The sequence below is a fragment of the Phyllobates terribilis genome, unplaced genomic scaffold (genome assembly GCF_046119375.1).
Source record: "Phyllobates terribilis strain yellow unplaced genomic scaffold, ASM4611937v1 Scaffold_7__3_contigs__length_470593459, whole genome shotgun sequence".
Lineage (NCBI taxonomy): Eukaryota > Metazoa > Chordata > Amphibia > Anura > Dendrobatidae > Phyllobates > Phyllobates terribilis.
In genome coordinates, this window is record NW_027362767.1 from 173,060,484 (window position 1) to 173,082,080 (window position 21,597).

The following is a 21,597-nucleotide window of genomic DNA, read 5'->3' on the forward strand; positions in this document are numbered from 1 at the left end:
CAATATTATCCAAGACATTATCAGACATGTGCAGGCCGCCAAAGTGAAAGTTCTCAGCAACATTCCAAAGTTCCATAGGTTCAATTCCTCAATAGGATGCATGGCTGAGCAACTTACTTATCTTTTCTTGCCCTCCCAAACATTGCTTCAGCACCGGTGGTCCATGATTATTTTGTAAAGTGGAGCGGATGCGGTAACCATGGGTACGTGGACTAGTGTTATACGGGCTCTACGCTCTTGCAGGGGGCATGCTACCGATGACTTTGGTTGGCCAGGAGCAGATATTGAACAGTTCAATGAGGGAGACCACCAGTCAGAAATAAACTTTTTACTGAACAGTAACTTGGTGTGAATTATGTACAGTGGATAGCAGATACACAACTTTATGAACTTTTCCTTCACAATACAGAAGGAGCATTTTTCACACACAGTTACAATTTCTCTTTTCTAGCTTGTTCTCTACTTTCACTGATTCATTCTACTTCACCGCAGCCCAGCTCAGTACTACAGTCCAGTCAGCAGAAGTCCTCTTCTCAACCTGCGCTTCTGCATCTTCTTTCAACTCTAGGGAATTATGCTGCCAGTATGAACGGTACTTATCTTCTCTATCACGGATGTCTTGGAACTCTGGCCCGGGGCACTCTCTTCGTCTCATGTACTCTGTCCCGTCTTGGCCTGGTTATCTCTCTGAGTTATAAACTATGGGCCGTACTGCTAAGCGTCCTCTCCCAGGACCTGTCTCCAATCGATCATTTAGGCATCCTCTCTCAGGAGCCATTTCTGATTAATCACTCTGTCTTTCGGTCGCTTCTCTCTTCCTTCCACTAGGAACTCACTATCCCGTCATGGGTTCCTCTCACGTTAGGGACACCCACATTATGCAGCACTGCTCAATGATCATACCTTAGGTCTGCTTTCTAGCACACTGGGCCTTATCTGACATGAAACCATCTTTGTCCCTTCACCTTAGTCCCTCCCACTCTGGGTTAGTCCCAAACTTTAACTCTAACTCTCCCTACCAAAGGGCAACACACAATACTAACATTTTTAATGCATGTCACAATTCACATTACACAATACAACATTACACTTGTTCTTCAAAAGGGAATGTGGACAGTATACCCATCTCCTTAAAATATGGTCATATGGTCACCTGATTATTAAGAAAACTGATTAGCTGAAAAACTCATTTAAAAGGAACCTATCAGTAGGATCAACCCTGTTAAGTAATCTCTATGGGCATACAGGTCATAAAAATGTAATAAAATGATACCTTGATATCTTCAATCTCATGTTTTATTCCTGATAAATAAACCTTTTCTTAATATGTAAAGGAGTTGTTAAGTTCTATGGGCTGGACAAAGATCTCCCTGAGAATTTGCCTCCAAAGATTATGTTAAATGAAAAGGGGCGTTACCAGTGTGAGACATGCAATGACTGACAGTCCGCTATTCCGTTCTACACGTCTCACACTGGTAACGCCCCCATTCAGTTAAAATAAACTCTGAAGGCAGATTCTCAGGGAGATCTACGTCCAACCCAAAGATCTTAACAGCTCATTTACATGTTAAGAAAAAGGTGGATTTCTCTAGAATAAAATATTGGATCACAGATATCAATGTATCATTTTATTCAACTGTCTATGACCGGCATGCCCACATAGACAGTGTAGAAGGGTTGATCCTACTGACAGATTCCCTTTAATATCACCGCGAGGACCAATCCTGATAAAAAAAATGGCTAGTCTCCCAAACCGGAAAGGTCTATGCTGGAAAAACAAAATTGTAAAAGGTGACCATTGAAAAGATAAGTAACACCATTACTTTCAAGCAGTCCTATTCTCTAAATTTGCACTGCAGAAGTGGAAAATCCGAGATGACGCAGAGTGATTGTCAAAACTGATGCAACCCAGACAAAAGAAGAAAAGAAATGAGTGCAGAGAAGTTTCCAGGAATGATGGAGCCTGGTAGAGAAAAAAGTAAAGAAATAACAATGTCTGGGACTTACCTTTATAAGGATCCTGACCAGACAAGACGGACCAGGACACGATTGCAAAACTGCAATATAATGAGAGGGAATTAATAATATGGGAAGAGACAGCAAATTTAAACTTTGGTGTCCCCAAAACTGGATGTGGTCTACCATCAGTGGGCTGTAGGCTTCCTCATTGAATAGTTAGCTGATCTCATCTTCAGTCAACTTTAATGTGTATGGCCATTTTCTGGTTGTGAAGATCATATGTACTAGATTAAAGAAGTAATCTTGTGGCAAAAAGCAATGGTATTCATTAAAAGAGCATACTAATTAACTTTCACTTTTTAAAAGAGCACAGACAACTTCATTCCAACTGCGCTGACATGGTCCCGAAAGTTCGGAGGCTTTTAAGTAAGTTGTAACAAGCCTTCACAACCTTAAGTAGCTTCCTCCCTCCGTCATTTAATGCTCAAGGTTTTGATGCATCCCATTTAAATGCGCTTTTCTGGGCTCACAGATAATAAAGCACTGAAAGGCCTATCAGAAATGAAGAAACTTCATAATTTACTTGGTGTTAAAATTCTGCTCTGTTCTTGAACTGTCCCGTGATGATGTAAGCTCCAGCTCATTACTTCCTGCTACAAAGAGTTCCTGTCTCTGCTTTGGTCACCCAGTAGCTCTGTAGTGAGCTCTGCATGATGATGTCATGAGGGTAAGGCCTGTTATCCTCAGTAAGTTTACAGTGACTGGGGATGTTCACAGGGAGAGAAGGAGAGCAGATTGCAGGCTCCAAAAAAACAAGTTAGCGTATGTACTTGTGACTATGTCCTGAAGCGATGATGTTGGGAGGTTCACAGTGCTGGATTACATTAGAATAAATGACAACATTATATGATTCATTTCCCCATTAGGTTATGTGCCCACAATGCAGAAATGCTCTGGATTTTTCTGCATCTCCCTGGCAGAAAAAAAGCATGCGGATTGTACATGCGTTTTTCCTGCCAGGGACATGCGGATGTGAAGCGTTCTTCACATGCATTTCTGCATGTGGGTTGACAAGCGCTTTCCAAGTGATTTTAGCATCACTTGGAAAGTGCTTGACAACTTGGTCACACTATATAAATCCAAAAAACGGCATGGATTTATATAGTGTGACCGAAAGAATGGTAAGTTTGTGTGCTAAATAGGCATAATTAGAAAAAAAAAAATCTTATTCCTATCGGGATTTGAACTCTGACACTGTAGTTTCAGAGGTTGATGCATTACCATTGCACTATCCAGTCAAGTGATAGTAGCTGGGAGCTTTTCTTGTCTTATGAGATCAACCATGAAAATGCTGAGGGTGACAAAAAGTCATTATGATGAATCTGTGCTACAGTAAATTTATCACTTAAACATGAGCAATGTATGAGGGAGTCGGAGTCGTGGAGTCGGTGTCATGGAAATTGAGGAGTTGGAGTGGAAGGTTTGGCTTACCGACTCCACAGCCCTGTCTAGAAGTCTCAGGAAGGTGCTTTGTAGGTGAAGTGGACAGGCACTAAGGGTGGAAAGTGTGTTGGACAGATATAAATCAGCATTTTGGAAAATGTAGTTTAGAGGCACAGAGGGAGAGCAGGATGTAAACAATAACAATCAGCAAGGATGGATGCAGGGGAAATTAATGGGAGTGAAGAAAGGAAAGCAAAGGTATCAAGGAGTTTGAGGACTCATTATTGGGAGAGCCAAATCATTTTTGCCTAGAAAACTCCTTTACCTGAAAATTTCCGCACTTAGTGACTATGATGTGTGAAATTTTTAAGTCGCTTTATTTAACAGAAGGAATAAAGCAAACAGGAAGACCAGCAACCCGATGGCTTGATACTATCAAGATAACAGCGGAGAAGACCTTGGTGGACCTATCTAGGCAAGATCGATCTTCCTACAGAGCGTTCATCCATCAAGTCGCCATGGCTTGAGATCGAGCCAAAGGCTGCTAAATAATAATTTTGTAATACCACAGCTGACATTTTTGCCATTGGATTACCCTTTTAAAGTAGTTAACTACTTTTATTTTGACATATAACTATTTACAATCTTGAAAATTGAAATTGCAACACCATGAGGATAAAGTAATAGCATGATAAAAATCATAGGATCAATAGACATGTTAGTGATATGCAAATGATCAAAAAATGTAAACAACATTTTCAAAATATCTTGATTTATTCATTTTTCAGCATGAGCGTCATGAACAGAATCACACATGCTTACAGCCTTAGCCGTTATCAATGAGGTTACCAATGGCTGTCTGAGGAATATTCTGTCACGCTGAATGCACTTAGTCACACACATCATCAAGCTCCCTGTGCAATTGCCCACCAGTGACGTCCTACCAGTGCTCGGTGGAAGACAAGTCTGGAGACGCCGCACGTTGAAGCGAAGCAGGGTGCTAGGAGTGGTACAAGCAACATGCGACTTGGGGGTGTTTTGTTGAAAAACGGCTCCTGGGACACTTAGAAGAAATGGCTATACCACTGGTACCAGCACCAAAGTAACGTAACAATGAGCTGTTAGTGCACCTGGAATGAAGACTAGAGAAGTCCGGCTACCATATCATGCCACCCCACACAATAATCCCAAGATTAGGACAAGAGTGAAGTTCCCTCGTTAAGGCCTCTTTATGGCGTGGCTAACATGGTCCCATCAAATTTCCAGAGTGGCTTGCATTGAACCATTTTGTACTGCAAGTAAAATTAGACATGACATACCAAGTCTCAAAATTTAAACAGTGTCAGCAGGTGTTTGTATGACATTGGACTACGCTCAAGACGTCCAGCTACAGGTGTTCCGTTTACCTCACGCCACTGCTTGCAAAGGCTATCATGGTGCAGAGCAAGACGGCAATGGAGATCTATCATCTTCAGCGATATGCTTTGATTTTGCTTTGGATGCAATGACAGACGGAGATTAGTCTGGAGACCACAAAGACCACCATGAAGGGTTCTTCACGCAGGAAAGTGACAGTATCCTAATTTTCAACACAAGACCAGGCCACATTTTTCTGATGCCACTGTGAGCAGCCTACGTGCTTTCCTGTCCTGCAGCATCCCCGCACTAGTCTCCCATCGAGCACATCTGTGACATAATTAGTCGGCAATTGCAAAGAGAGTGGCCAGCAGCAGATTTTGATGACTTGTCCAAGTGCATTTAGTGTTGCAAAATATTCCTTAGACAACCATTAATAACTTATGCGTGGTGCTCATACTCTATAATAAATAAATCAAGGTGTTTTGAGAATGATGTTTCCATTTTTTCATCAATTGCACATCCTTAACATGTCTATGAACTCTTTGATTTCCATAATTCCACATCTTTTCCTTTTTGGTATTGCAATTTTATGTCAAAATCGATAAGGCAAGCTTCTAATAGCCACTTATGGCAAAAAATATGCCAGAATTATTCTAGATGGCACAACCCCTATAAGGCTTAGTGGACCCACATACAGTGGCGACCAAAAGTTTTACATTTTTTTTTAAACGTGTGAGTACTTTTGTCTGGTTGTTGAGATGACATTTTCCTGGTGATGAAATTGAAAGTGCATGAAGTTGTCATCATGCAAGACCTTAATTTTAACCAAAGAGCTTTTGAATATAGGTCTGGTCATTTAATTAAAGAAAACTGACGGACAAAATGTTTTCATCTACTATTTATTGCTCACAACATAGAGAGCAATTCATTGTTTACAATGCCATAACTTAGTATTTTGTAGAATAACCTCTTGCGTTAATTACTGCACCACACTGACGGGGCATTGAAGCCACTCGGGTATTCAAGACATCTTGAGGGATCTTGCTCCATTTGCAAATCTGCAAACAATTCATCTTTATTGCTCTTGGTACGGGCCCCAACTCGTCGCCCTAACTCATCCAAGAGGTGCTCTATAGGGTGTAAATCAGGCGATTGGCTCGGCCATTGCAACAAGCGAACATTGTTCTTTGCTAACCAATTTTTGACTAAATTGTATGTGTGCTTAGGATCATTGTCATGCTGGAATTTCCATCCCCTACTTTGGTTTTACCATGTGGCAGCATTGCATTCTCCAGTATATCCTTGTACATGGTAGCATTCATATTTCCATCAATTCTATGCAGAGGGCCAATGGCAGATGCAGAAAAGCAGCTCCAAACCATGACATTGCCTCCACCATGTTTCACTGTAGGTGTTTGGTACCTTACATCATTACGTATTCCAATTGGGTGGTATATATAGTGCTGCCATCACTACAAAACAGATTGAACTTGGATTCATTTGACCACAACACCTTACACCAATCTGTCTCTTGCCATTGGCCGTGTTCTTTGGCAAACTCAAGTCGGACCTTCCGGTTCTTTGCAGAGATGAAAGGCTTCTTGACTGGACCTCGTGCCTTCAGCCCTACTGCTCTTAGCCGTCGTACCACAGTTTGGTGACTCACTTTGACCCCATATTCTTCGTTAATTTCGTGTGGAATCTGTGCAGCACTTTTATGGATATCAGATACTGACTTTTTCTTAATATTGTGACCACTTCTGTAGGAAGTTTTCCATGGTCGTCCACTTCTAGGTTTGTCAGCTGTCCCATAACCTTCTTTTCCTTTCTTTAATATACCTGACTCTTGAATCTGAGTACAGGTGAATTCCATAGCTACTTTTTGGCTTTTGCCTGACTTTACTCTCAGAATAATAAGCTTCCTCACATCTGGTGATAAATTTGGCTTGGTCTTTGCCATGTTTTAACCTAAAAACACAGACACAAAAAAAAATACAATTTTAGGCAAAATTTGACTACCCATGACAAAGTATGCAAAACATATGGCCCAGTAAATGTTCAAAACTAACACATAAAGGGATAAAACAATGTCACACACAATTTTTGTCCTTATAGCTGACAAGAATTTGCTTCCGGTTTACTAAAATTACATCACAACAACCAGACAGAAGTAATCACACTTTTTAAAAAAATTCTAAACTCCTGGTCGCCACTGTATCTCTAAAATAGAAAAACCTCACCTATAAACGTCAAACTCTTTGGTAGGCTTGCAAGTGTAGGACTGTAGGGCTTCAGGTGGCATGTAAGGCAGAGAGCCCACCATAGACTGACTCAATGTGATAGATGTTTCATTTTTAGCCAGACCAAAATCTGTTAACTGGAATAAAAAGAGGATTGCAACATCAGATCATCTTGTGGTTGGCCAACAAAAATTCCACCATCTCAGCTGATCCAGACATCTAACCAGAACAATTTGCGCTTTGACAAAGTCATTAAATCCTTCCGGTTGCTCATTGTTCCTGCTTCCAAGTTGTCAATTTCAAAAGCTGCCTGGTCAGTTGTTGCCTGATATATCTCCTCCCTTGAAAGATGTAACATTCAGAATATAGCTAAGGTGACTATTCATAGTCCTCAAGTGAGTCTGTCACCCCTAAAACACAAATTGCACCAATTATACATTCATAGGAAGACACTAATCCACTTTAAAAAAAAAAAATTTTTAAAAATCACATTTGTACCTTCAGATTTTACTTATTATGTTTTAGCAGTTTCATTAGATATGTACTGAGGGGCTTTCTGTGCCCCCTTGGCATGGCCATTGGTTCGGGGCACCATTCCGCCCTCTAATTACAATCCTCCGCACCTCTACTTGTGATGATTGATAGCATTTGCTCTGTAGTGCTACCTAATTTAAATCTCCAGTCCTGCATACACTGACACTGCAGGGACCGAGAGTACACAGTGTCACTACATGGAGGTGCGTTCCCATCCCGCTTATGTGTGTAGTGACCGCTCGCTGCACACAGGATCACACAGTAATGGGTGGCCGATACCTATCAGAGAGGGAGATCAGTGTGTGCGCATTCTCACCTCCTTCTCCTGTTAGCATCGGCTGTGTGCAGTGAGTAGCCTCTACACACAGGAGAGGAATGAGAACACGCCTGTGCACAACTGTAGCGCCCCGAGGGTTCGGTTGCTACAGGGGTATTGCACCTCAACCAGAGGTGTGATATTCCTCTCCCAGGTAAGGATGGAGTGTGGACCAGGGCTCAGTTAGCTGCATACACACACTCATCCCATTTCCGGGGGACAGCTCAACGGTGCTCCCATATATGCAGGCACAACTGACCATGTCCCTGGCTGGAGTGGGGAGGGGGGAGAGAACCCAGTGATGTAGGAGCAGAAGGGGACGGTTTCTGGAGCATAGGAAGGAGCCCATTGGGTGCAGGTCACCTGAGCTCAGACACAGAGAAGCACATAAAAGGTGGGAGCCATCTTAAGTCAGTGAGTAGAGTAGTGGAGAAGTACAGTCAGTGAGAGCTGACAGGGAGCTGCGGCTCAGCCTGAGCTCAGCTCCACGATGCAGGCCTAGAGAGAAGGCCGGGGCCAGAGAGGAGAAGGAGAAGGAAGGAAAAGAGACAAAGGAGTAGAAAGGCTCCAGAAACAAGAAGGCAGAAGGGCCCCTAAGAGAGCAGAACGGACAGCAACCGTTGCAAACCCGCGTTATATCGGGTGAAGGGTCAGGCTGTGAAAGGGTATCGGATTCAAAAGTTGGTGGAGGTAAATCATCCCTCAGCCAAGAACCAGAGGTCGTGACCATTTATTGGTGCGACCCCCCGCCAAACCTGCTAGTAAGGTGCCATATAGGATAGCGGGAAGCGGAGGCCAACGCTTGCCCGACACGGTCCGGGGTAGCTGGACAGATGTTTGGTCACTGGTGGGGCACGAGAGGCCAGAGAAGGGACAGAAGGGGGTCCTGTGCCATACTCCTGAATTGCCTGGGGGTTGACCGAGCCCCTCACCTGGTGGACGCAGCGCGGCTTGGGCAGTCATTGCTGACAGAAGTGACTTGGATAACAGCTGTGAGTGAGGACCCTGGACTGCACCATTGGACTTTGTGTGATTTCTGCTGCGCCTGCACCATCACCCCCAGCATCCAGCTACACTGCCCTGAGGCTACACTCTTCCCGTGGGGAGTTATCCTATCCCTGTGCTGCACACCAACACCAGCCTCAGCGGTCTGCCTTGCAGCAGTGGTTCTCCCTGACCGCAATCCACGGGTGGCGTAGTCGGACATTCAAAACACTGATAAATAGACTGCCACAATTTGGTCTGACCACCCTGAGCCACGGGATCGGGTTGCCACTACTACCCCCATCAGCACCGTACACCAGAAGGCCCGGTTCCGGGTACCCCACGGCCCAGGGGGCGAGTCACACCGACACAGTGAGCTCTCAGTCTCTGCACAGTCAGTGTGTGCAGGTCTGGGGATTCAGATCAGGTAGCGCTTCAAAGCAAGTGCTGTCAATCAAAACAAGGGGAGGCGTGGAGGAATGTAATTAAATGGGCAGAGCCCTTGGTCACGCTAAGGGATCACCGAAGCCTCCTTATTTACATATTTAATAAAACAGGTTTTTTTATCTTGTCATATACACACGTGGTCAAAATTGTTGGTACCCCTCATTTAATGAAAGAAAAACTCACAATGGTGACAGAAATAACTTGAATCTGACAAAAGTAATAATAAATTAAAAATCTATGAAAATGAGCAAATGAAAGTCAGACATTGCTTTTCTGCTTCCACAGAATTAAAAAAAAATTAAACTCATGAAATAGGCCTGGACAGAAATGATGGTACTTCTTAACTTAACATTTTTGAGGCAATTACTGTAATCAAAAGATTCCTGTAGCTGTCAATGAGACTTCTGCACCTCTCGACAGTTATTTTGGCCCACTCCTCATGAGCAAACTGCTCCAGTTGTCTCGTGGTTGAAGGTTGCCTTTTCCAGACGGCATGTTCCAGCTCTTTCTAAAGATGCTCAATAGGATTTAGGTCAGGGCTCATAGAAGCCACTTCAGAATAGTCCAATGTTTTCCTCTTAGCCATTCTTGGGTGTTTTTAGCTGTGTGTTTTGGGTCATTATCCGGTTGCAAGACCCATGACCTGCGACTGAGACCAAGCTTTCTGACACTGAGCAGCACATTTCTCTCCCTTGATAGTCTTGAGATTTCATTGTACCCTGTGCCAGATGCAGCAAAGCAGCCCCAGAACATAACAGAGCCTCCTCCATGTTTCACAGTAGGGACAGTGTTCTTTTCTTGATATGCTTCATTTTTCCGCCTGTGATCATAGAGCGGATGTGCCTTTCCTAAAACTTCCATTTTTGTCTCATCTGTCCATAGGACATTCTCCCAGAAGTTTTGTGGTTTGTCAACATGTAGTTTGGCAAATTCCAGTCTGGCTTTTTTATGATTTGTTTTCAACAATGGTGTTCTACTTGGTTGTCTCCTATGAAGTCCACTTTGGATCAAACAACGACAGATGGTGCGATCTGACACTGATGTTCCTTGAGCTTGAAGTTCACCTTCAATCTCTTTAGAAGTTATCCTGGGCTCTTTTGTTACCATTCGTATTATCTGTCTCTTTGATTTGTCATCAGTTTTCCTCCTGCGGCCACGTCCAGGGAGGTTGGCTACAGTCACATGGATCTTAAATTTCTGAATAATAAGTGCAACTGTAGTCACAGGAACATCGAGCTGCTTGGAGATGGTCTTATAACCTTTACCTTTAACATGCTTGTCTATAATTTTCTTTCTAATCTCCTGAGACAACTCTTTCCTTTACGTCCTCTGGTCCATGTTGAGTGTGGTACACACCATGTCACCAAACAACACGGTGAGTATCTGTAGCCCTATATACAGGCCCACTGACTGATTACAAGATTGTAGACACCTGTGATGCTAATTAGTGGACACAACTTGATTTAACATTTCTTTTTTGTCACATTATTTTCAGGGCTACCATCATATCTGTCCAGGCCTATTTCATGAGTTTCATTTTTTTTTAATTCTGTGGATGCAGGGTTGATAAGCAATGTCTGACTTTCATTTGTTCATTTTCATAGATTTTTAATTTATTATTACTTTTGTCAGATTCAAGTTATTTCTGTGACCATTCTGGGCTTGTCTTTCATTAAACGAAGGGTACCAACAATTTTGACCACATGTGTATATATATATATATATATATATATATATATATATATATATATACACACCATCATAAAAGAACCCTAAAATGATGCAATGCATTACATTTCCAGGTAGATTGAAAAAGTGAGATTTGTTCAGGTCAGCCTTAATCCCTTCCAGATGTTTGACATAATAGTATGACATATATCAGAGTAACATTGCATGGAGTGGCTGTGTTACACAGCTGGCATCTTCCTGTAACAGCAGCATGGCTGTTTAACCATTAAAATGCGATCACGAGGTGCCGATGGTTTGCCATGACAGCTGGAGGCCCAACGAAGGACCCCATCTATCATTTACTTCTATAAAGCAGTGCCTTTGACCTGTGCCTGAACTCCATAGGAGAACATTATTTTGACTATATCCTGAAATACTGTGGTATTGGTGTATGGTATAAGTGATAACAGGTCCCAAGTCCCTTAAAGGGAATAAAAAATAATTGAAAAAAAATAATTCACTTGTATGGTAAGCATCATAAAGAAAAAAAAATGTAAATGAAAAAATTGCAGATTTTCTGACAGTGCTCCTCCCTAAAAATAAGTAATACAAAGCGATCAAAATGCTGCATGAAATCCAGACTGGTATCAAAAAAAAATGTCAGCTCGCCATGAATAAAACAAGCCCCAATGTTTTTTCACCATTTTACCAAATTTTAAAATGTTTTTGACGCGCCCCCTGGGCCATGTTGGGCAGCGTTGCGCATGCGGGGAATACCCGGAGCCGGATCTGATAGGGGTAGTAGTCCTCGTGGCGGTGACCCGGTCCGTGCCCAGGGTGTCAAACCAAGTGGCAGAACTTAGGCTAAGATGTTATAGAGTTCGACTACGCCACCCGTGGATTGCGGTCAGTGGGGACCGCCGCTGCGCTGCAGACCGCTGAGGCTGATGTTATTTGTGCAGCTGAGAGTGGGATGACTCCCCACGGGAGTATTGCCTCAGGGCAGCTATTGTGGAGATGATGATGGGAGTGATGGTGTGGGTGTCCCAGTACTGATGGTGCAGGTGCGGCGATGAAACACAGAGGCTTGAAGTGCAGTTTCCAAAGCTTTACTCACAGTTGTTGCTCCGTCACTTCGGCCAGCAGTGACCGCCCGAGCCGTGCTGCGTCCACCAGGGGAGGGACCCGGTCAACTCCCAGGCAATTCCGGAGTGTGGTTCAGGGCTTCCCTCTCTTTCCTTTCTCTGGCCGTCCCCACCAGGGACCCACCTTTGTCCAGCTCCCTCGGGCCTTCTGGTGGCGAAACCTTTCCCGGTTTCCCTGACCCTATACGGTATGCCTTCCTGGTGGATATGGTGAGGGGTCGCGCCAAGACTTGACCACGACCTCCGGTTCCTGGCTAAGGATAATTGGCCTCCACCAGTTTGGGATCCGGCACCCTGTTCTGCCAACCCTTCACCCGTTATCTCGTGGGATCTTAGGGTTCCCTCCTCTCTTGCGTCTCTGGGCCTTTCCTGGTGTTTCTGTTCCTTCTCCCTCTTACTTCTCTCTCTCTCGGCTTCAGGCCTCCACTTCAGGCCTGGCTCTGGAGCTGGGCCCGGACTGAGCCACAGCTCCCTGTCAGCCCTCTCTGGCTGAGCTCCTCTCCTCTTCTCCTCCTGCCTGAACTGAACTCGACTGCCCCTGATCTAAGATGATGCCCACCTTATATACTCCCTTCTGACACCCGAGCCCAGGTGACCAGCACCCAATGGGCTCCTACCTATGCCCAGAGTCCCTCCCCTGTCTGCTCCTACACCACTGGGATATTCCTCCCCCCTCCCCACTCCAGCCAGGGACAGACGCTGTCGTACCTGCACATCTATCTGGTGGGAGTACCGTTGATCTGTCCCCCGGAAATGGGGTGAGTGTAGTGTATGCAGCTAACTGAGCCCCGTTCCACACTCCATCCTTACCCGGGAGTGGAATACCGCACCTCTGGTTCGAGGTGCAATACTCCTGTAGCAGCCGAGTCCTCGGGGTGCTACATTTTCATAATTTACAATACAACTATGTCATTTAAAACTGCAAAAATAACTAGCCCTAAAACAGCTAAGACAATGAAAAATGATAAAAATGAAAAAAGTTATGACACTTGGAAGAAGAAGAGGAGAAAAAATCAAACAGCAAAAACAAATAAAAATGCTTGGTCTCAAAGTGGGCTAAACTAATATAAAGTTGTACTCTAATCGATGATGACCTAATTCATGCACATCAGAAGGAACATGTCGTACAAGAGTTTGATCACACACCAACCTGAACATCTAAGGCCTTGTTTAATAAAACATTGTGTGGCTTCAGATCACGGTGAATAATGGGTGGCTGAAGAACGTGGTGGAGATAATTCATGCTTAGCGCCACTTGGTGAAGAATCTGAAACTTCAGTGCCCACGGTACTTCTTTGATGCGGTCAAAAAGTGTGCAAATAGAACCGTAAGGCATGTATTCCATGACCAGGCCATATTTACAGACTGTCCTCCCTTGGGTCTCGTATAATCCAAGCAGACGAAGAACATAGGGGTAATTTGCTTGGGCCATCATCTCTTTCTCTTTCATGAGGCTTTTAAAGTCATCACTAAAATTTAAAAAAAAAAAAAAAGAAAAAATATTGGGTTCTAGAAAGGATCAAAATATTTTAGTAGAAAGTAGGCATTACCAGAAATAGAGCAGCCTATCTATGCATTTTGTGGGACATTCTTACTTAAGCCTTGTCTACGCGAGAGGCTGCCTGCATGCGACCCTATCGACTGTGAGGACGCTCCATTCAACATCTGAGGCACTTACAAAGATATCGGAGCTTCTTTTTGTCTAATGGTTCCTTGTATGTGAGCTGTTCAAAAATAGCTTCCAGGTTCTTAAAACTGATAGCCTATCCTTATACTAAGGTTAAAATGATGGGGAACTATGCCCATGAGCTATCAAAATGGGAGGATTTGTGGACTTGTTCACGCTTCTGATTAACGAAGGCGCCAATTTCAGAAAATTAATTAGACATATGGTTTTATTCGACACATTTCGAAGTATAATACACTTCTTTCTCAGGAAAAACCATACAGTAACACATGGACAGCAAGGACAGCTGCATCACTGCATCGGCTGCTGATAAAATTCAACTGACATTGGTTAAAAAACAATGAATGTATATCCATAATCACAAATTCAACAACATAAGAAGATCATATACACAGTGGGATGAAAAATTAGTTTACCCCCTTCCTGATTTCTTATTCTTTTTCATGTTTCTCACACTTAAATGTTTCAGATCACAAAACAAATTAAAATATTAGACAAAGATAACACAAGTGACCACAAAATGCAGTTTTTAAATGAAGGTCTTTATTACTAAGGGGAAAAGAAATCCAAACCTGCAGGGCCCTGTGTGAAAACGTGATTGTTCCCCCCCCCCCTTAGAACATAAATTAACTGTGGTTTATCACATCTTTGGGAAGCTGAGTTCAATTTCCCTAACCACACACAGGGCTGATTACTGCTACACCTGTTCTCAATCAAGAAATCACTTAAATAGGACCTGCCTGACAAAGTGAAGTTGACCAAAAGATCTTCAAAAGCTAGACATCATGCTTCGATCCAAAGAAATTCAGGAACAAATGAGAAACAAAGTAATTGCGATCTATTAGTCTGGAAAAGGTTATAAAGCCATTTCTAAAGCTTTGGGACTCCAGCGAACCATAGTGAGAGCCATTATCAACAAATGGCGAAAACATGGAACAATGTGAACATTCCCAGGAGTGGCCGTCCGACCAAAGTTACCCCAAGAGCGCAGCGACGACTCATCCAAGAGGAAAGAGACTGGGCAAAAATGACCTGCAAGAGTTCCAAGACAAAAACCACTGCCGAGCAGCGAACATAAATGCTCATCCCAGTTTTGCCAGAAAACATCTTGATGATCACCAAGACTTTTTAGAAGGTTTATGTCCCATTACATCGGGCATAGAAGTAACAGCATTTCAGAAAAGGTATCCCAGCAGAGAAGTGGTGAAAAAAAGTTAAAAAGTAACTTTTAATAATACGGCTAAAATATATCAAGAATTAAAAGGTCGCAAGGACCATAAGTGCAACAGATTGTCTGTCACCGTTGTTGGAACCTACACCTCCCTGTATAATGGGGTGTGAATAATGTACGGGTCATTGAGTGGCACAGGCAATTACCTATGTATAACAAACCCACCAAAATGACTGACAGATAAACGGTCAATATCTATAGACCAGCTGAGAGAAGCAGCAACAGAAATACGACTTAGGCTGTGTGCCCACTATGCGTTTTTTAAGCAATTCCGCTGCAGAAATGCTTAAAATCGCTTGGTAGAAGTCCTGCCATGTTCCCCAATGATAATCCGCATGTGCTGTGCACATGCTGGGAAATTTCCGCTGCGGATTATCATTGGGGAAAAATATGCAGCACTACCAATTATTTTGTGGAAGAGCAGCGTTTTCGCCGCCATTGACTTGCATTGGAACGCATGTAATCCGCATCACTACATGTGCACATGAGCATTCCATGCGTTTCAATGTGCAGATGGTACCGGGGTCTGGAGAAGAAGAGACTCTCCTCCGGACCCGGGTACTATAGAACCTGTAAAAAAAAGAATAAAATACAAAATAAATATTATACTTACCTTCTGATGGCCCCCGGTGTGCTTGTCTCTGCTTGCTGGCAGCTCGCGGTAGACTAAAGGACCTGCATTGACGTCATTTAGTCATGTTACGGGTCACGCGACCGCTGACGTCGGCAGGTCCTTAAATCTACCACGAGCTGCCGGAAAGCAGACACAAGAACACCGGGGGCCATCAGAAGGTAAGTATAATATTTATTTTTTACCATTCTTTCGGTCACATGCAACCGGCATGGATTTATATAGTGTGACCAAGTTGTCAAGCACTTTCCAAGTGATGCTAAAATCGCTTGACAACCCACATGCAGAAATGCAAGTGAAGAACGCTTCACATCCGCATGTCCCTGGCAGGAAAAAAGCATGTACAATCCGCATGAGCAATCCGCATGTACAATAAGCATGTGCAATCCGCATGAGCAATCCGCATGTACAATAAGCATGTGCAATCCGCATGAGCAATCCGCATGTGCAATCCGCATGAGCAATCCGAATGTGCAATCTGCATGTAAAATCCGCATGTACAATCTGCATGTGTTTTTTCTGCCAGGGGAGATGAAGAAACACTCAGGAAAAATCCGGAGCATTTCTGCATCGTGTGCACATAGCCATATAGTGGTTATATTAGAGAGTCATTACTATAAATGAATAATGGAACAATCTCACCACGTTTGATGTCAGTGACAACCAAATGCTCTCATCAGCTCACAGACCGAGGGCTCTCTATATACTCAGCCTCCAGCCGTGCAAAGGACACACTCTCAATTTCAGAAAAGGAACATCATACCAAAAGTAAAATATGGTGGTGGTAGTGTAATGTTCTGGGTCTGTTTTGCTGCTTCCGGACCTGGAAGATTGCTGCGGTGAATGGAACCATGAATTCTGCTACCAAAAAATCCTGAAGGAGAATGTCCAGTCATCTGTTTGTGACCTGATGCTGAAGCGCACTTGGGTTATGCAGCAGGATAATGATACAGAACACACCAGCAAGTCCACCTCTGAATGGCTTAAGAAAACCAAAATTAAGACTCTGGCGTGGCCTAGTCACTTTTGAGATGCTGTGGCATGACCTTAAACAGGCAGTTCATGCTCGGAAACTCTCCAATGTGGCTGAATTACAACAATTTTGCAAAGATGAGTGGCCAAAATTCCTCCAGAGCAATGCAAGAGACTTATTGCCAGTTATCACAAACACTTGATTGCATTTGTTGCTGCTAAGGGCGGCCCAACCAGTTATTAGGTTTGGGAGGCAATCATTTTTTCACACAGGGCCCTGCAGGTTTCGATTTCTTTTTCCCTTAATAATAAAGACCTTCATTTAAAACTATTTGTTTTGTGATCTGAAACATTTAAGTGTGACAAACATGCAAAAGAATAAGAAATCAGGAAGAGGGCACTGTATAAATAAAATGATATAATGAATACAATTATATTCTTCTTTATTGTTATATATTATTTATTTATTTATTAAATGGAATCGAACTTAGATACAAATCGAACTCAGAACAAATTGGCGTCTTCAATAATGGGCAGCGCGAACAGGTCCACAAATCCTTCCGGGTTTCTACTACAGGTGTTTTGCCGACCCGTGGATCCTTAAGGGATGGACTACTAGGTTCACCAGTGACCCCAAGAACAGAACTCTGCAAATTCCCATCTTGAATGGAATGGTGGTGCACATTTTCGACTTTCACTTCATTCATTGTCGACGAGACTGCTCGAAATAGTAGAATTTACCAAGCTTTCTCCAAGCATAGTGAATGGAGTAGATGTCGAGCATTCGCACCTGCACTAAATTCAAGTATGGGCTCTGCAGATCCTAGTACCAGTGCTCGAGCGCCACAGTCCTGAGGGGTCCAGTGGACAGTAAGTTATCTTACGGATATGGGATCATTTACAAATTTTTTAATAACCCTTTATTAACAAAAAATCCCTGTAGCTAATGTAACTAAATTACTTTTCTCGCCACAGTGGAATCTTTTTTATTACTCAGAATAGGACATGGCATTGTGCAAAATGGGAAGTTAAAACCTGCTAAATTTCCATTTTAACATACATAGTATAAATTGCTACATAATCCCTCTACTGCGTGTACAAAACAAAATGTAAAAGAGCACAAAAAAAAATGAGAAGCGCTACTACCTTTAGTTACTGGCGTTTGGCTTGGCATTACAGGGTCTAATGAACAGTAGAGAAAGAGATCCCACTCACCCACATGCAAGGTTTACGTGGCTCGGAGCAGTAATAGCGTCTGTGGCTTGACGCAGAAAAGTCCAAATAAAGCAAAGAAAGTCCAGCTCCACGATCATGTTTCAGGTGAGTACACCCTTAGTCATGATCAGGGGTGTACTCACCTGAAAAGCATAGATGGAGGTTTTAACTTGTCTATCATGATATTTTAAAGCGAACCAGTCACCAGGTTTGGCCGATATGAGATGCAGCCACCACCTTTCAGACCTATAATGCTGCATATAAGCCCCCGATCTAAAATACCCCTTGTCATAGAAATATTGAAAATCTCTCCCTCTCTCTTTTCTCCCAAACCGCTCCCCCCCCCTCCCTTATCGACCATCTGTCAGAGTAGAAACATTGGCAATCTACAGAGCTGTCTCTATGCAAATTAGCACACACAGGAGAAGTGGCTAATAGGCAAATGTTAGTACAAAGGGAGCTACTAACCCAATTAACATACGAGTGTAGTTTCTAGTGGCGCCGGCCTGTGACAAATATAAACCTAGGTGAGAAGGATGCTATTGCTAGCTTCAAAAGAATTCTCTCTCACCCCTAGGGCATTCCCCTTTTGCTCAACAGAAATCTACAGTCTCGCTGGCACCGACACGAAATATGGAATATCGGAAGTTCTATACTTCCGATAATAATGGGACACATTTTTAGCGGCAGGGTCAGCTAAGGAACAATATGCATAGTTCTCCATAGCTGTGAGCCCTTCCGGTGATCTGTGGCACAAAAGTACCAGAATAACAGACTGCAGCTATGCCATGTGTAGGCTCTAAGGAAAGCTAAATTTGTAACAAAGAATATGGCATCATTTGCAAGCTTCTGTGATCAACCAGCGATAAAATATCTAACTTCTGCGATAACTTAACAAAAATATGAAAGCTGGAGCCCAGCCACGTGATGTCATCACAGGAGATGTGTGGGCAGGTCCCCCCTTCGACATAAAAGACCCAGCCGAGGAAGGGTCAGGACTAGTGTTGAGCGAGTATGTTCTATTAACACTTTCGGAGAGTATGCTCGGGCCGAGCTCCGAGTATTTACAGCTGCTCGGTGATGCGTTTGAATCGCTCCCGTGTGAATGATTTGCACCTGTTTGACAGTTTTATTACATGTGAGGAATGTCTATTTCTTACACATTCCTCACATGTAATAAAACTGTCAAACAGTTGCAAATCATGCACACGGGAGCGATTCAACCATATCACCGAGCAGCTATAAATACTCGGAGCTCGGCCCGAGCATACTCGGACAGAACATACTCGCTCAACCCTGGTCAGGACTCATGTTGGAAGTTACATATTTATGTGTAAGCAGGGGTCATAGTCGCTAAACAGACATAGGAGCGCTTCCCTCCAGCTAGACTGAATCGTCCCTGCAATCTGTCAAGTAAGTTCTTCTTTGACCCCATTTATTTTCGTGTAACTGCATATGTATTGTAATGTCTCTCTTTGTAAAACCTTTTGTATATTTTTCATAAACACTGCCTCCCTTTTGGATTAAATATAAAATTTAATAGTTCTGTTTCTTTTGTTCTGTAATCGTTCCTCACCCGAAGCCATATACACTACCAGAAAGCAGGCGTCCGATCAGGCCTGTATTATATTTTAAAATTGATCAGTGGCGGCATCAAATCATATTAATTGGGCTATCGTAAAGTTGGCAGTAACCATACGGGGGCGTATGCGCATATTCGATGCGTTGGAATCCAGAGGCGTGTACGCCATACGCTCACTGGTCGCTTGCCGATAAGATATGTAGCGAGTAATCGGGATTGTGTGTGTGCGCATCCCTGACACCCCTGCACAGGAGCGCGATGCCGGGAAGACTGTGTGGATTACGTAGGACGAGTCATCCACACAAAGCAAGAAGGAGGAAGGCATCGAAAGAAGAAGGGAGGCGTCGGACCAGTATGAGCGACACCCCTCAGACAGGACCGCTCCCCAGGGGAGTATAATAAAAGCTCTTTCTCTTGCAGGTCAGATTGGGGCTTATATACAGCATTACAGAATGCTATACATCAGGACTGAAAGGAGGTGGTCGTATCTTATATTGGCCAAACCTGGTGACAGGTTCCCTTTAAACTGCACTGACATTTTTGTACTCCTGTACACTGGAAATAAAGAATTCAACGTGATTGTGGAGCTGGACTTTCATTGCCTAATGATCAGTACTTGTCCAATTTCCAATTGCTCTTTCTTTACTAAAAGCATTACAGCAGAAACAGTTTTAGGTAAGGGTATGTGCACATTACATCTTTTTCAGGTGGTTTCCATCAAGAACCCACCGGAAAAGGCACTATAAACTCACTGCTAAAATTGAACATTGTACATTGCTGTGTGCACTAACTACACTGCAGTGCACGAGCTCAGTCTTTTTTTACTTCTTTTACCCACCTCTGGTTCGGAAACCGTGAGGTGGTTACAAGAAGTAACATGTTCATTCGTCAGGCATCTTCCGATAGTAAGTCGCTTGCTAATTATAATTTCAATAATAAAAAAGACAACGGTGACGGCAAATGGCACCACATCTCCCAGCGAAGCCGCTTCAGGAAAAGGGACGGCCGGCTTTTCCCTGAAATAGCGTTGTCTATGAAATCTTCAGTGGGTGTGCCGGCATAAAAATGTTTTATGCACATAACCTAAGGAGGACAAAAAAACTGTAGAATTCCTACGAATGCTGTTCAGTTTTAGATTAACACCTGCTAATAGAATCACTTTATCTATAGTTATATGGGGGCTTCCAATTTACTGCAAAGTGTTTCCAAACAGAAGGAACCAATTTGAATACTTAAAGGGCGCAAAGAGTTGGCTCCTGTTGAGAGCCCTAGTGGTTTCTGACTAGCAGCCATCACTACCAGGCCGCAGAAGAGCCGCCGGACTAGCGGCCATCACTACCAGGCCGCAGAAGAGCCGCCGGACTAGTGCCCATCACTACCAGGACACAGAAGAGCCGAACTAGTGCCCATCACTACCAGGACGCAGAAGAGCCGGACTAGTGCCCATCACTACCAGGACGCAGAAGAGCCGCCGGACTAGTGCCCATCACTACCAGGACGCAGAAGAGCCGCCGGACTAGTGCCCATCACTACCAGGACGCAGAAGAGCCGCCGGACTAGCGGCCATCACTACCAGGCCGCAGAAGAGCCGCCGGACTAGTGCCCATCACTACCAGGACACAGAAGAGCCGAACTAGTGCCCATCACTACCAGGACGCAGAAGAGCCGGACTAGTGCCCATCACTACCAGGACGCAGAAGAGCCGGACTAGTGCCCATCACTACCAGGACGCAGAAGAGCCGGACTAGTGCCCATCACTACCAGGACGCAGAAGAGCCGGACTAGTGCCCATCACTACCAGGACGCAGAAGAGCCGGACTAGTGCCCATCACTACCAGGACGCAGAAGAGCCGGACTAGTGCCCATCACTACCAGGACGCAGAAGAGCCGGACTAGTGCCCATCACTACCAGGACGCAGAAGAGCCGGACTAGTGCCCATCACTACCAGGACGCAGAAGAGCCGGACTAGTGCCCATCACTACCAGGACGCAGAAGAGCCGGACTAGTGCCCATCACTACCAGGACGCAGAAGAGCCGGACTGTCCATCACTACCAGGACGCAGAAGAGCCGGACTAGTGCCCATCACTACCAGGACGCAGAAGAGCCGGACTAGTGCCCATCACTACCAGGACACAGAAGAGCCGGACTGTCCATCACTACCAGGACATAGGCTCCGCTAATG

At 44.0% G+C, this 21,597-nt stretch overlaps 1 protein-coding gene across 1 annotated transcript in view; it reads right to left on the reverse strand.

The window, feature by feature from the left end:
• Positions 1–21,597, reverse strand: part of LOC141154088 (receptor-interacting serine/threonine-protein kinase 4-like) — a 48,137-nt gene that overhangs the window by 25,758 nt on the left and 782 nt on the right. The window contains exons 2-4 of the mRNA XM_073639532.1: positions 13,246–13,564; positions 7,002–7,138; positions 2,008–2,057 (exon numbers count right to left, since the gene is read on the reverse strand). Coding sequence (XP_073495633.1) covers positions 2,008–2,057; positions 7,002–7,138; positions 13,246–13,564 — 506 coding nt within the window. The remainder of the gene's footprint in view (positions 1–2,007; positions 2,058–7,001; positions 7,139–13,245; positions 13,565–21,597) is intronic.